Source organism: Notechis scutatus, chromosome Z, assembly GCF_049901735.1.
Source record: "Notechis scutatus isolate UNSWTSFEM ecotype Mainland chromosome Z, rNotScu1.2, whole genome shotgun sequence".
In the NCBI taxonomy this organism is placed as follows: Eukaryota; Metazoa; Chordata; class Lepidosauria; order Squamata; family Elapidae; genus Notechis; species Notechis scutatus.
In genome coordinates this window covers 81,885,022-81,900,676 of record NC_142025.1, presented here as the reverse complement: position 1 = coordinate 81,900,676, position 15,655 = coordinate 81,885,022, and the positions used below count along the sequence as shown (strand labels likewise).

The 15,655-nt window shown below is 35.4% G+C and overlaps 1 protein-coding gene and 1 long non-coding RNA gene across 2 annotated transcripts in view; both read right to left on the bottom strand.

Moving 5' to 3' along the window:
- HGSNAT (heparan-alpha-glucosaminide N-acetyltransferase) overlaps positions 1–9,092 on the bottom strand; it is a 29,414-nt gene extending 20,322 nt beyond the window's left edge. The window contains 6 exon segments of the mRNA XM_087945839.1: positions 1,274–1,434; positions 4,821–4,851; positions 5,273–5,349; positions 7,670–7,779; positions 8,601–8,670; positions 9,015–9,092. Of these exon segments, the coding sequence (XP_087801965.1) occupies positions 1,274–1,434; positions 4,821–4,851; positions 5,273–5,349; positions 7,670–7,779; positions 8,601–8,670; positions 9,015–9,037 (472 nt within the window). The 5' untranslated portion in view covers positions 9,038–9,092.
- Positions 9,093–15,363: 6,271 nt separating this feature from the next.
- Positions 15,364–15,655, bottom strand: part of LOC148128946 (uncharacterized) — a 78,384-nt gene continuing 78,092 nt past the window's right edge. The window contains exon 2 of the long non-coding RNA XR_015746091.1: positions 15,364–15,598. This is a non-coding gene — a long non-coding RNA (uncharacterized LOC148128946). The remainder of the gene's footprint in view (positions 15,599–15,655) is intronic.

Sequence of the window (15,655 nt, the reverse complement as noted above, 5' to 3'; positions counted from 1 at the left end):
CATGTACTAAATCTCTGTATGGAAGAATGCAGTAAAGCTTTCTTTAACCATTTTTAAAATTCTTAGTACTCAAGGTTAACAAAGAGAACATGGAAGATAATATGAGTAAATTAAAGGATTTCAGGCTGCAGAGTATGTGGTGATGGTGGTGGGGATCTCTTCAATGTATAGATAAGATAATTTTACTAAACAACATTAATTTCTGTAACTTCTAAGGTAAATAATAGAAGAAAAAAGGAATAATGTTTTGTCAACTAGGTTTCTCCAAAATGATACACTGGATTAGAAACATGAATAAAAATCAACAAAATAAAAATCGTTAATTCTGATACCTGCATTAAATGTTAATAAATTTATCCTCCAAACTATCATGTTGGTTCGAAAGTCATTTCATTCCAATCACTTTATAATATTTAGATATACCCTCTATATGTGTATTAAGGTGAGGTGAGTGTTACAATGATTTAGAAACAATATGAAAGGTAACTAACCCCAAATGAGCGCCAGATCTTATTTTTGGGAGATGTCTTATCTGCTTACCTTAGGACTATCGCAACCTGGACTCCCATATCCTTACACCTGTTTCACTGCTGCCCAAGTTCTTCTACAGTCACTTGTGGAAAGCCGCCACGTGGTGCAATGTGCCGATGTCACTGCTCACGGAATGCTGGTGGCTCATACCTGTGCAAGCAGCAGCACCAGCATGACAAGCCACACAGCCTCCTGCCGCAATTGGCAGCACTGGTGCGATGCACATGGTGTCCAGCCATGAGCGGAGACACTGGCATGATGTGGCACCGGTGTGATGAACCACATGGTGTCCATCTGTGAGTGGCGGCAGAAGTTGGGCAGTGGCGGGACAGCTGTCGGGGCATTGAAGGCCTGGCTACAATGGTCCTAAGGGTGTGGGGCACATAGGACAGCTCCACCCCCACTCACCCCAGCTTGATTTTTACACATGCATCTCATCCCATCTCATACAACCAGACGATGGGATAGATTGGGCAGGGTCTTAACTAGGATGTATTTTTAGGCTAGGTTTTATATTAGGTGCACCCATAGAAATCAAGCTAGGCCTTATTTTAGGATAGATCTTATTTTCATGGAAACATGGTAGTGCTTTGCAAGAACTTATATAGTTGCAACGATTTGTACATAGTTGCACCGGTATGAATTTCAGTTTTTCCCAAAATTCTATCATGATATACAAACTAAGGGGCACATTTTTAGTCAATATAAATATATGTATATATATAAATCTCTTAGCACTTACGTGGTCCAAGGCAATAATTTGGGTTTATAACTATGAGTCCTATTAAAAACAGGAGGAGACTTCTCCATAAGATTTTGCCCAGCAACTGCCATTTGGAACAACCCCGTCTCAACATAGCACTGAGAGACAATGAAACAGAGGTGCCCATAATAAATACAAACCTAGAAAGGAAAAGGAGAGACAGAAAATCAGAAAAAGACATATACTATATGAGGATCAAATTAATTCAATAACTGAGAAACTGTAGAAAAACAGGTATGAATCTTGTATTGGCAATGAAAGGAGGACAATTTGAATATTAGAGAAATAGTTGAACAGTTCCTCTCTTCCCCAAAGATCTACAAAGAATTCCAGAAAACTAATTCTTTGTGTCAATATTACTAGAAAATGCAAAAGACTTGAGCTGTCTTTGGCATTCATATTCTCAACAGTTCTTTTGTGGGCTCCATAGTACAGTCTATGTTGAACTTTTTTTATATGATCAAAGATCAACTACTCCAACATTGTATTTTTACACTTATTAATTTGGCAAGAGCATTCCTTGTCTCTGTTACTTTCCAAATTTTCATCCAAAACTCCTCCTTTACCCAAACAGCCTACTTCTTCATAATATAGAAAAATGTAGGATAGACAGCATCACCACCAGATGGATTTGCAGTTAGCTGTCCAACTGCACTCAGAGTGTAATTCTCAATGAGACTATAGCAATATAGAGGCAAGCATAAAGTGGGGGGCACCTCAAGATTCTGTTTTAGGCCTAATACTTTTCAGTATCTTCATAAACTATTTGGATGAGATGATAGAAGAGAAATTCATCCAATTTACAGATGACACCAAGCTGGAGGGAATAGCCAACACTTTAAAAGACAGTCTCAATATCCAGAAGGAACTTGATAGGCTTTAATACTGGCCCCTATCCAACAAAATGCAATTCAGTGATGAGAAAAGGTTTTACACTTATGCAAAAAAAACAACAAATGCCCAGGAATAGAATAGGTGATACCTGACTCAAGAGCAGTAAACTGGGATCTGGGAAGCCTAGTGAACAATGACTTAAGTATGAGCCAGCAATGTGCTGCAGTTGCCAAAAAAGCAACATAGTCCTAGTCTGCATCAACAAAAGGATAGTATCAAGATCACGTATAGTACTGCTTTATAATCCCTTGATAAGACCACATTTGGAATACTGTGTCCAGTTTTGGTCACTACAATACAAAAAGATGTTGAGACTCTAGAAAAAGTGGAGAAGAGCAATAAAGATAATTAGGGGACTGAGGCTAAAATATGACAAACGGTTGCAGGAATTGGGTATGTCTAATCCAAGGATCTTCAAACTTGGCAAATTTAAGACTTGTGGACTTCAACTCCAAGAATTCCTGAGCTAACGTAACTGGAAGAGAAATTTTGGGAGTTGAAGTCCACAAGTCTTAAAGCTGTCAGGTTTAAAGACCCCTGGTCTAATCTAACAAAGAAAAGGAGTAAGGGGTGACATGATAGCAGCCTTTCAACATTTGAGGAGATGTCATAGAGAAGAGTGGTTGACCTATTCTCCAAAGCACCTGAAGGCAGAACGCGAAGTAACTGATGGAAATCTATCAAAGAGCCGATCTAGAACTAAGGAGAAATTTCTGACAGCAAGAACAATTAATCAATGGAATAGATTGCCTCCAGAAGTTGTGGGTGTTCCATAACTGGAGGTTTTTGAGAAGAAATTGGGCAGCCACTTATCTGAAGTGGCACAGAGTCTCTTGCTTAGCAGGGGACCTCCACTGAAGACCTCCACTGTTCTTCCAACAATATTATTTTATATCCATTTATAGACATTATGTTTTGCTTCTGTTGTGTGTCAGCACCTGCTTAGAGGCTTTTGGATCAGAGTGCAATCACTAATGAAGTGAAAAGAAAGTTACACTTTACAGGAATAAATGCCAACAACACAGCACTGATGTGTCCCCACTTTTTGTAGTAGAACTTCCTCGGTGAAATCACATTATTATCACTGGTAAAAATTCTTTTAAATCTTAAGAAGGAAAAATATTGAAATAGACATCTACTGAAATATAGAAGAATGCTGTCAATATAATTTATTTGGACTTCAATAAGGCATTTGATAAAGTAGACCATAACCTACTACTAGATAAAGTAGAAAAATGTGGGTTAGACAGTATCACCTCCAGATGGATTCGTGACCAACCGCACTCAATGTGTAGTCTTCATGGAACTGCATCTACATGGAGGGAAGTATGCAGTGGAGTACCCCAAGGCTGTTTTACGCCCAGTACTCTTCAACATCTTCATCAATGACTTGGACAAGAGGATAGATGGGAATTCATCAAATTTGTAGATGAAACCAAGCTGGCAGGAATAGCCAACACTCCAGAAGGTAGGCTTAAGATACAGAAGGATCTTGACAGACTTGAACATTGGGCGCTATCTAACAAAATGAAATTCAATGGTGAAAAAAGTAAGGTTCTACATTTAGGCAAGAAAATCAAATGCACAGGTACAGTATATGTGGTATCTTGCTCAATAGTAATAACTGTGAGAGGGATCTTGGAGTCCTAGTGGACAACTATTTAAATATGAGCCAGTAGTGTGCAGCAGCTACCAAAAAAGCCATCACAATTCTAGGCTGCATAAACAGAGGGACAGAATCAAGATCATATGAAGTGTTAATACCACTTTATAATGCCTTGGTAAGGCCACACTTGGAATACTGCATCCAGTTTTGGTCGACATGATATAAAAAAGATGTTGAGACTCTGGAAAGAGTGCAGAGAAGAGCAACAAAGATGATTAGCGGACTGGAGGCTAAAACATATGAAGAATGGTTGCAGGAACTGGGTATATCTAGTCTAATGAAAAGAAGGACTAGGGGAGACATGATAGCAGTGTGAAAGGATGGATACTTTGATTTCCTGAGGAAAACTGCAGAAGAACATAGTGCAAAGGAGAGGGAAACCAGCAGAAAATTATGTCAGCTCAAGAAGCACTCCCTGCATGAACTTCCAATCCAAGTCCTTTCTCAGCAATGAAACATCTGCCTATGATGGAAGAAATTGAGCAGATGGACCACTTAGGAAACTTGAGCCAGCAGTTCAAGTTTGAGCCAGCAGAGGTGGAAAGAGCAATAAAAGACAAGGTGATGTCACATTTGCAACTGATTGTAGCTGAGATGAGGATTTCTCTCCTTGAGAAACAGTCAGTGGGTCTCTCTTATGGTAGGGAAATCTAGAACAACCTTCTGATAAATAAACTGCATGACAATGTTGTAATGTTTATGTTCTGGAAATGACTTTAGGGATTTTAGTTAAAAATCCAACATTTTTTTAAAAAATAAAGTTTTGGAACTGCATGTACTTATTAGAATTTTACTCTAAAACTATGGTTTACAGAAAGTCACTGGAAACATGAACCATTTTCATGATTAGGAATCCAACTAAACTTGTCCTGATCAAACTGATAGGCCAAATTAGAGTTATTCCCATATGATTTCTTCTGAATGGACTCAGTTAAATTCAAGCTATTAACAATCAACATGAATTACCATGGAAAGACGAGGTCTGCTATTGTTAAGCCTATAAAGAGAAACAGATATTAACATACAATTAATGTTCATAACAATAGAGAATTACTATTCTTAGATACTTAAATAAAATATTTGGTTCTAAAGTATTATTAACAGTTAACTCTGAACTTTCTAAAACACATAATACAGGGTCAGCACATTGCGAAGTAGTATTCTGGAGTGAAATAAGTTAAAAAAGAAGCATTTATTCCGAGGCTTCTATTTCAAACTACATACAGGCCCCATTCCTCCCTTTTCTCTCTCTTTCTCATGGCTGCTTGTCCAACTACAACTATCAGTTAGTCTTGCTGAACATTAGTTAGAACAGTGATATTTTAAAAACTCCTGAACTCCCAAAGCAGAAGAGTAAATGAGGCAATTTCATTTTATATAATTAATATGGGAGGACAAATGGATTTTAAATATCTTACCATTCCAGCTCTGATGCTTGAAGAACCAATATTTTCCTCCACCATAATTCACAAAGACCATAATTGTAAGTGCCAGGCTATAAAGTCAAATAGGTATCATAATCACACACTGAGTGCATATATTAATTCTGAATGCACTTTTTTCATTGTTACAGTGATAAAATATTGTTCATCAATAAGTCTTACATTAGTAAATTTGATCAATACTTTTATCTTCCAAACATAGAGTAAATATTGTCTTTTAAACATTATCAGTTTTTTTTAATGGGGTGTGTGGATGGGATATAGCAACATCAAAAGGGACCAGCAAAAATACTTGAAAGATTTCATGAACACTTTCATAAAATAGCTGCTAGAAGAATATGGTTAATCTCAAAAAGCTCACTTCTTTTCCTGGACCTTGCTTGTCCAGGCAGTGTAATGGGAACTTTAAAGAGTTTTTGGGGCCGGAATGAAAGCTCTGTCCAGGACTTGGAGCCACATGAACAGAAAACGCCCATTTCACTACTAGGTTTGTATACAAATACAAGATACTTGAAGAAGCCTGATGCAAGATGCTTCTCAGGTGAGTTCAGCTCGAAGGCAGAGCTTCCAGGATTTTTCACTTGGACAAAATGGCTATTTAAAAAACAAAAAACAAATATGGACAATAAAAATTGTAGTCTACTACTACATTGTACAATGTAGTGGCTAAGTGACCTAGATATGTATAGCCTAATGAAGAGAAGGTTTGGATATGATAGTCTTCTTCCAATATCTGAAAGGCTGTTACATGAAAGAGGGGCTCAATTTATTCTCCATACCACCTGAAGGCGGGGCAAGAAGCAATGGATGGAAGTTCATCAAGGGAGACCCGGTCTAGAATTAAGGAGGATTTTCCTGACAATGGAAACAATTAAACAATGAAATAGCTTGTCTCCTGGACTGGTGGGTCATCCATCCTTGGAAGTTTTCCAGAAAAGATTGGACAATTTTCTGGTAAGGTATAAGGGCACTTCTGCCTTGGCTAGGGGATTAAACTAGAAAACCTCCAAGATTCCTTCCAGTGGCTAAGGCTGAAAAAATTTGTTCAACAATATAAGTATACAAAAGAGGGAAATTTTGAAATACAACTCTTCTGAATTCCTGTTTTATATATAATATACATTTCACAGAAAATAAATTGGTAAAGCATTGAGGAAAATAACTTAGCTTAACAAATCTAAATTGTAGGCAAGGGTAAGATCTAAGTTGCAAAAACCAGGTTACATTTGTTGTCACCCATCCAGCTCAACAAATTTCCCATTTCATACACAGAAAACTGCAGATTCTAGAGAATGGTACAGAACTACCTGTGCTGGCAGAGGATGCATGCTGTCAGTCAAGGATTTTTGGCTAATAGGATTTTTGATAAGGTGGGAAGCATATAAATTTAAGAAATAAACAATAGTGTTACTCAACATGGATTTTCCAGGTACGTTAGGATATGTTTCCCTGATTGCCACCCAATGCTGCTATGTCAATGGCATCAGGTTGAGAAAGCTCAGGAAAGAAATAGAAGCATTCAAAGTAAAGACATATTCCTTCATTTCCTCAAAGAAACCCAGCAGACTAGTTTACCCTCCTCCCAAGTAGGCAACATACATTACAGTCTCTTTCATGTCTCCTCCTCCATATTCTTGTGCATACATTTCAAAATGGTGTGTTGATTGCAGTATCTGTTTTTATTACCCATAAATACTTTTGATCAACATGGGTTTTATCAGATCTTACCTGTGCTACAATTTAGATTTTCTTTTTTAAAAAAAAAAGGTGTAGCAGCTTCTTATTTTTTAAAAAATATGAAAAAATAAAATGTAAAAATCTACCCTAATCCCCAAAACAAGATTAAATCTGATGAGGGTTCAGGTAGATAGGATGTTGTTCACAGGTACCAGATCATTATTCCCATCCAGAAGAGCCTTAAGTGTGTTGCGTTTTTCTAAGTTCAATTGTTCAACAGCCAACAACCTAACAGGAAATCAGAACCTCCAAACCCAAGATAATGATTTCTGTTACCTCAGGGACATATGAAGTGAATCTACACAAGTCCAGTTCCTTAACACAATAAAGAAAGGAAGTGCCAGTTTTAACAGTTTTAAACCAGTTCTATTGTTCTGTCTGTCAGCGTTCCAGCAAACTTCCATTCCAATCAATAACTCCGAGACAGACAGCTCCCTTTATTTGGATAGTAAACTGGCACATCTGTGGAATGTTACTTTACAGCATCACGGTAAAGGATAAGTGAGTTCCACTCTTGGTAGCTACCACTAGTACTTCATGAATGTGAATACTACTGCACCTATAAATCTCAGCTGATAATATTCTCAAAGACATTTACAGAAAAATTCCAAGGAATTATCCAGAACTGCAATGTACCCTCTGAAGGTATCCAGGGAACGAAGTCTCGGTAGAGAGGAAGGAGTGTTCCATACTCCTATTGGGAATTCACCACCAATGGAATCTGTTCTACTTGGGGATCCAAGTTCCTGAAAAATGAAGGCGACAAGGAAAGATTAGCTATGAAAACTTAATTATAAATTTGGTAACCCTGGCAAGGATCTTGTCTTTTCATAATGTTTTCTCCATATGTATTTTTTCACATGCCATGTTCTGTATTGAATTGGATAATTGGATAATTCTAGATAATTCTTTTCCTTCAATCGTAGCAGTTCCCTGTCTTTCTTAATTTTTAACTTCATTTTACAGATCCCAGTAAGTTGGGCTAATTTTGTACATTCACCACTGTACTAATTGGTAATTAAGATTGCAAAAGGAATTCACAGACACATTTGGTACTCTTTTAATTATATTTGGCCTCATTCTAGAGCAAAACAAAAAATAAGTATAGCATTCCTCTCTAGCATAACTAAACAGGTCAGTATTAATATAATATCAGTGCTAATTAGTCAACCTATTTAAGTTGAATCAATGAAATCCATTTATGCAAGTATATGCTTTATTAAACTCAGATTGATTTTTATCTCTTGTTAAGCAAAAATCAAGTGTATGTCATTCAATGTCTGAAGCGCTTACATGAAAAAGCAACTCAGCTGCAGCGATGTTAGGTTACCTTCAAATGTTTTGAAGGTTATCTATGATGGTTTTTACACAATTATTTCATGATCATAAAGCTCTCAGGCTTTATGGTTAACATGCATGGTTGAACTCATCTGAAGACAACTTATTTGTAAAGAGAAAAATCTAATTATCAGTCCGTATAGTTAAGCTTTCATGACTTATTTGTGTCAGAAAACAACAGAGTGAAGTCTAAAAATAACATATATGATCCCACTATTAAAGATCTTACTGAATTAATAAGTCGATCAGTTTCTCTAGGATCCATCTTTTTGAAGAACCAATTTCTTACTCGTTCAGTGCTATAAAACAGAAATTTAGAAAATCAGATTTTAGTCCTGAGTACCACAAATGTTCTTCTAAAATTATCATCCTGAAAACATTGTCATAATCAAGCACTTTAAAGCTGTTGAAATAATTTTCTCTCAAAACAAGCAATTCGTGGAGAAAGAAAGTCCCCACTGAAGGCCCTTTCCTTAATAAACATAAAATATTACTTCTTAAAAAGTATATATTTTGAGAAAGATTTCTGTGAAAAATTTCAATACGCTGCCATATTGTTCAATGGTTAAACTAAGCTTTAACATGCAAATATGGAAAAACAATGTATACATCCAATTAGTCTCATTTTAAAATATTTACTTACTTTATGAAAATCTGTCCAATCATCAGAATAATGAAAATACCCACGTAGATGAGAAATGCAAATAAAATAGCTGAAAAAAGAAAAACAGAATTACTGTAAACAATAAAGTACACATTCTAGAGCAATTTTTTTCAAATATTTTTTTTTAAAAACCCAAGGTCCGTTTGTATTTCAGACTTCTAATTGAAATTGCCTTAGTTTATTTCCAAGGTTGAAACCAAACTTTGTAAAAGCACAAAGAAAACATGGTGTTCCTATATTTTATGTAAACCATAAAATGGATTTCTTTTCACTTTTTCACAAACTTTTTGTGAAATACCAAAACTTCTAAATTATTCAGCTCTTTCAAGAAGCATTATAAAAGGTCTTCAATGTAATAAACATTTTTATGTAGGCTTCCTGGAAAGGAACAGCTAAGGAAAAAAATAATGATTAGACATTGCACCATAGCAAAGTGTAACAACATATTAAAATATTTAGATTAAACACTAGGTAAGTAAAATGAGGTGAGTTCAAATACAATAAAAAAATGTGACTTCCATTTGTCACGTTTAGTCACAAAATGTGACTAAAAGTAGCTTACGTAACTATATTTCCTGCTAATGTGCTTTGACAGCTACCAGAAAGAAATGATCAAAGATATTGCAGCAACATGAATGGAAACAGTTCTGTTGAAATCATGAGCATCAAGACTAAGGAGGAGAATGGAAGGACTAGGGATGACATGATAGCAGTGCTCCAATATCTCAGGGGCTGCCACAAAGAAGAGGGAGTCAAACTATTCTCCAAAGCACCTAAGGGCAGGACAAGAAGCAATGGGTGGAAACTATTCAAGGAGAGAAGCAGCTTAGAACTAAGGAGAATTTTCCTACCAGTTAGAACAATTAATCAGTGGAACAACTTGCCTCCAGAAGCTGTGAATGCTCCAACACTGGAAGTTTTTAAAAAGATGTTGGATAACTATTTGCCTGAAGTGGTGTAGGGTTTCCTGCCTAGGCAGGGGGTTGAACTAGAAGACCTCCAAGGTCTCTTCCAACTCTGCCAACTCTGCTATTCTATTCTATTCTATTCTATTCTATTCTATTCTATTCTATTCTACTCTACTCTACTCTACTCAAGTCTTTTAGACATGGGAAGGAAATAAAAGTTCAGAGATGCTCAGCTAACTACAGATAGTCCCCAAATAACAACTACAATTGGGATTGGAAACTCAGTAATTAAATGAAGCAACCGCTAATTGAAAAATCATCTAACCACAACTGTTCTTATGATTTTGTTTAAGCATCAGAAGATTACAATCCCAAACAAGTGAACCCAAATGGCTGAAAAGCTATCTAGAACTTGACTTATAAGGGAACCAGGTAAAAAGGACAAATCTTATAGCCCCTTTCCCCATTCCCCTATCCTGGAGTGAATGCTCACACCAGAACTGGGATAATTGGCAAGATTGTTTATATTTACATTAATGTTTGTGTATTTACATTATTTGGAGAGGAGAAGATTACAAAAGCGTAAACAGGCACACAATGAGGAATACACATTGAAAATACACAGCATTAGCCATCGCTGTTTGCCTTGCCAGTGGCTTTGGTAACAAAAGCCTTTACTGTTGTGGGAAGCACCCCCTCCCACCACGAAGAATGAAATATTTTGGGGAATATTAAAAAGAAGTAGATTATATTTCCCTGAAGGGAGAAATGAAGAAATATGCTCTTAAAGACAGAAAGCATACTAAAGTCTTTCTTAATAGCCCCAGCAGATATTTTATGCCTATTAAGAAAGATTGGGCAAATGCTCATGTAAAACCAAACCAATTGGTCAGCTGTCCCAGAACTGCACACTGTGTGTGTACTGGTTCTGCTCTCAGTAAACAGTCTTTCCTATCAGTCTCCATATTATTTCCAGTGTCTTTTCCCAGCTTGGAACTTGAATCAGATGGATTTTCCTTCCAACACTGCAATGTGAAAGTAATTAAAATCTTGTCAGTGTCAGACAGCAATTAGCAGGTGAAAGATTTCTAATCTACTGAGAACACAGAGTTGAACTTTACTAACATCTGCTGTAGAGTTGTAATTGCAGGAATGTTCCTATCTTGGATGGCAAACCTCAGATAAAGAATGTTTACAAGCAAATACAACTCAGGTAAATAAAGTTACTAATCTAAAGGAGGATTAAAGAGAGGAAGTAAACATATGTTAGACTTTAACTAGAGATAATTAATTGTGTTAATTGCTATTATGCTAAACAGTAACGAAAGGTAAGCAGTAACCAAAGTTAACCAATGTTGGAGGATTACTAAAAATGTGTATAAATGCAAGGCTAGACTCCAATAAAGTTCATCATGATTCAGTTGATCATGATCAAGCAACTCGACTGCCTCGTCATTACAACAATCTGCTTAGCACTTTTTAAGGGACATGTTGTGACACAGAAAAAAGCAGCTCAGGAAACTTGTTTAGACAATATCTGCTCTGTGAGAGGGAAGGGGAAAAGGGGTCAAACACAGTTCAACAGGTAGTAACTACGGGTGAACTTTTTCATGATTGCTATAATTTTGAACAGTCACTGTCTGCTAAATGAGGACTATGTGTATCTCTACATATACTCCCCCAGTGAACAGTGCAATTAGGTGTAAAAGCTGGTGAAGCTTAATTCCAACTGGTTCATGCAAAGTTTAATTCCAACATTCTTCTTTTCAATGGCTATTGTACCACTCTCCAGTTCTGCTTTACATATTTATATTATTGCAATCAAGGAGATTCTTTATCAGCCTCTTTTAGTTGATTATCTGAATTTTGTACAATATTTTTGCTGTTAGAATTGCGTGATTTTTAGTCTAGTTCAACATTTATATTTTTTAAAAAGAGTCTACAGCATCTTGTCCCAAAGGTGCTTTTTCAAAAGGCAACTTAAGACTTTAGTTTTTTCTTGAAAGCCTTCTGAAAAAGCACTTTGGGGACAATGATGACCTAGATGATTGAGAATCTCCACAGACATTCAGAAAATAGATTTACAATCTTTTTTTAATTTTATGACTGAAGGACCTAACTTATGAGTTAGACCAGGGGTGTCAACCATGCAGCCTGTGACCCAGATGCATCATGTGTTGGCCACGTCCACCCATTTTAACAAAGGGGAAAAGTCATGATAGATCACATGATGACAACGTGATGCTGTCAGTTTGACACTTCTGGGTTAGACAAATAGGCCTGTTCATAAGAAACTGACATATTTTCAATAAAGAAACCTGGAAACAGAATCCTGTTTCTCTTTGTGTCTCAAAACCTTAGGAATTGAAATCTATAGAAATTACTCAAATCCTAAAATACTACTTAGTATGAGACACAGGTTGGATGAAGAAAAACAGGAGATAATCCAAATTACTAGAACTTCATGTTAATTACAGATCAAAGAACTGTCAAATGTCTTGGTTGAAATGTTCAAAAGAAAAGATAAAAATTGAAATAAATACTGTCCCTGGTCTTCGCCAAATGTGAAATACTTAGACTGTCATATAAGTAATACACAAGAGACTTGAATATATTCGGGAACTTCCGGTTGCAAGGCTTCGGCGGCGGCAGGAATCCACTTCTCTGCGGGTCCCTGCTGCGCTCGCCGCTGAGGTACCCCCGATCCAACTGGATTTGGGGGTTGTCCCTGCCCCGAAGAGGCAGCGGAAGACAGAGGAGATCCGGGCAGGGGTCTTGAGATATCGCACCCCCTTTCTCCAGCCGGCTAGACTCCTTTTTCCTGAGGCGGTGGAGCGGCTGTCAGAAATGGCAGCTACAAAGGAATCTTCAACCGGATAAGACTGTGCAGGAGGAAGACAGAAGGAGAAGTTTTCTTGGCTGAACCGGGACATTAAGTTACTTTTAAAACACCCTGGAAGCCTGACTTTCGGATTGATACATTTGTTTCCAAAAGAAGTTTGTTACGGGCGGCGAAAGTGCTGAAGGAAAGTTCACTCCCCTTCCTTACGGAGAAAGCAAGTGAGCACAGAAAAACCTGCTGCTTTGAGGTAAAAACAAGCTCTTTGTTAAAAACCTGTTGGAGGAGACGCTTTGAAGATTATAAGACCAACAACTAATTGTAATACGGCTTTAAAATATATTTGGGATTTTGCCCCAGGAGGAAAAGTTGCAAAGAGAAGAAGAGGAAATAATTTCTGTCTGTTTGGATTGTTTGATAACTTTGACATTTGCAAATTACTTTAAGATTAAAAACATCTGGGTTGTTCTTAAAAATTTACAATGGCACCATCTGTGGATCAACTAAAAATGGAATATGAAAAATTAAAAGAAAGAGAACAAAATGGCAAGAATTCATTGGGAGCTGTCTTCCACTTTTTAGAAATGGCAGTTTCTATGTACCAGCAAATACTTGAGGAAGAAGACGAAGGAGAAGAAGAAGAAGAAAAGGAAGCCATTTTTAATGGACAAAAAAGTTCGATTAAGAAAGAAAATAGGAAGAGAGGAAGGAAAAATGAGAATTTAAGATTCAATAAAACAACCAAGAAAAAGAAAAATAAGGTGAAAAAAAGGTATAATGTTAGAAAGCAATTGAAAAGAGAATTACAACAGAGAGGGGAAGCTAAAAAGGTGGAGGTTAGGAGGGGGGGGGGCAAAAAGATCAGACTGGAGAAGAAAGGGAGGGAAAAAGGGAAAAAAAGCCACGGTCTGAAACAAGATATCTTTTTTAGAGATAAAGGATAAAGGACAGTGTATAATTTAAGAAAGATTCTGCAAGAGTACATAAGATAGTATTGTAGTATTTGCATTTGAAATAGTCTATTGGAATATTATAAGATTTAACAAAATATTAAAATATTAAAATGTTTTATAATGATAGATTTCAATATTTAATAAAATATCAAAGAGAATGTGTAAAATGATTAATGCTTAGTTATACTATTAATTAGAATTAGAATGGAAATTATATACTTAACTATATTATAAGTTTATTATTCTTTTTTTTCAAAATGCAATATGTAGAATGTACTAAGCAGAATCAGGATAGAAATTGTGTATTATTTTAAGTGTTACTTTAGGGAAAGGCGTCACACCTTAAAAGTGATTACAGGGGAAATTCTTTGCTAAAGAGAAGAGATAAATAGATGATTGGAAAAGAACGGACAAAAGATACAAACATACTGATTTTGAAATAAGATGAAATAAATAAAATATAATTAAGAGAGTGAAAAGAAGGGAGAAGTTATATAGAAAATATAGAATGGTTAATAAGATATGAATGGTATATAAGGTGAGCATGAACTTGATTTAGGTCTGTAAAAAAAGATGTAACCCGGGGCTAAGCCACTTTTCAAAAGAAGTTTTATGTTTTGGTTAACTGTTTTGATTGTGAATTAATAAAACCTTGGAAGAATAAAACTAAAGGGAGAGAAATTTGGAAAAGACATGTATAAATGATAATTAAGGAGGTTTTATCTTTTTATGCCTTGTTTTATGTTTTGTATTTTGTGTGTTTATGCTTGATTGAGAATTAACAAAACCTTGATAGAAAGAAATATAATTGAATAAAAGTGAAGGGAGAAACAATGAGAAATTTGGAAAAGATATATACGTGTTTAAATGGAAATGTGATAATGTGGAACTATGCCTTAAAAAATAATGCCTTATTTGCCTTGTTAAAACTTATAAGTAATTTTTGAGAAAGGAGGTTTTATACTTTGATGTCTTATGTTTTGTTTGTCTTTAAAACCAATAAAACTTGTTTTATAAATAAAAAAAAGAGACTTGAATATATTCACATACTGTAGTCATTCTTTATAATACATGAGAAAATGCTTGTGGCTTGACTGTTATTTAATTTCAGTTATGAAGTCCTATCTTAAACTGAATTGTGTTTTTTTTTTGGAACAAATTTTATTAATTTTAAAGACAAACAAACCATCATTAACCATTGAATACATAAAACCTCTTTCCATTATTAATTTTACAAGTCAAGTAAAATATTATTTTATACAACATAATTCTGTTTTACACCATTTCCATATGGACATATAAATATCTCTTAGCAAATTTCTCATTATTTCTCTTTTCGTATTCAATTTCATTATTATTGTTATTTTCTATATTTATCCAATTTATAATCATCATCTACATTTCTCTCTGACTTGATTACCATTATTCTCATCGAACATTCCTCCGAGGTTTTATTAATTCTCAAACAAACATGAACACACAAAACACAAAAAATATAAAACTTCTTTTAAGAAAGTAGTTTGGCCCCAGATTACCTCTCTTTGTATGGACTCAATTAAATTTGTGCTCATCTTATATACCATTACCTATCTTATTTACCATTCTATATCTTCTATATAACTTCTCCCCGCTTTTCATTCTTCTTAATTCTATTTTATTTAATTCATTTTAATTTAAATCATTGTATTTGTATTTTTTGTCCATTCTTTCCAAATTATCCATTTATCTCATTCCCTACAATAAAAAAAAAAAGGATTTCTCCTGAAATCACTGATCAGAGTATGATGCCTTTCTATCCTCCCCCTAAATTAATATTTAAAATAACGCCTAGTACCCAATCTGATTCTGCTTAGTACATTCTACCTGCTAACTTTTAAAAAGAGAAAAAAATAATAAGTCCAAAATAATTAATATAATTAG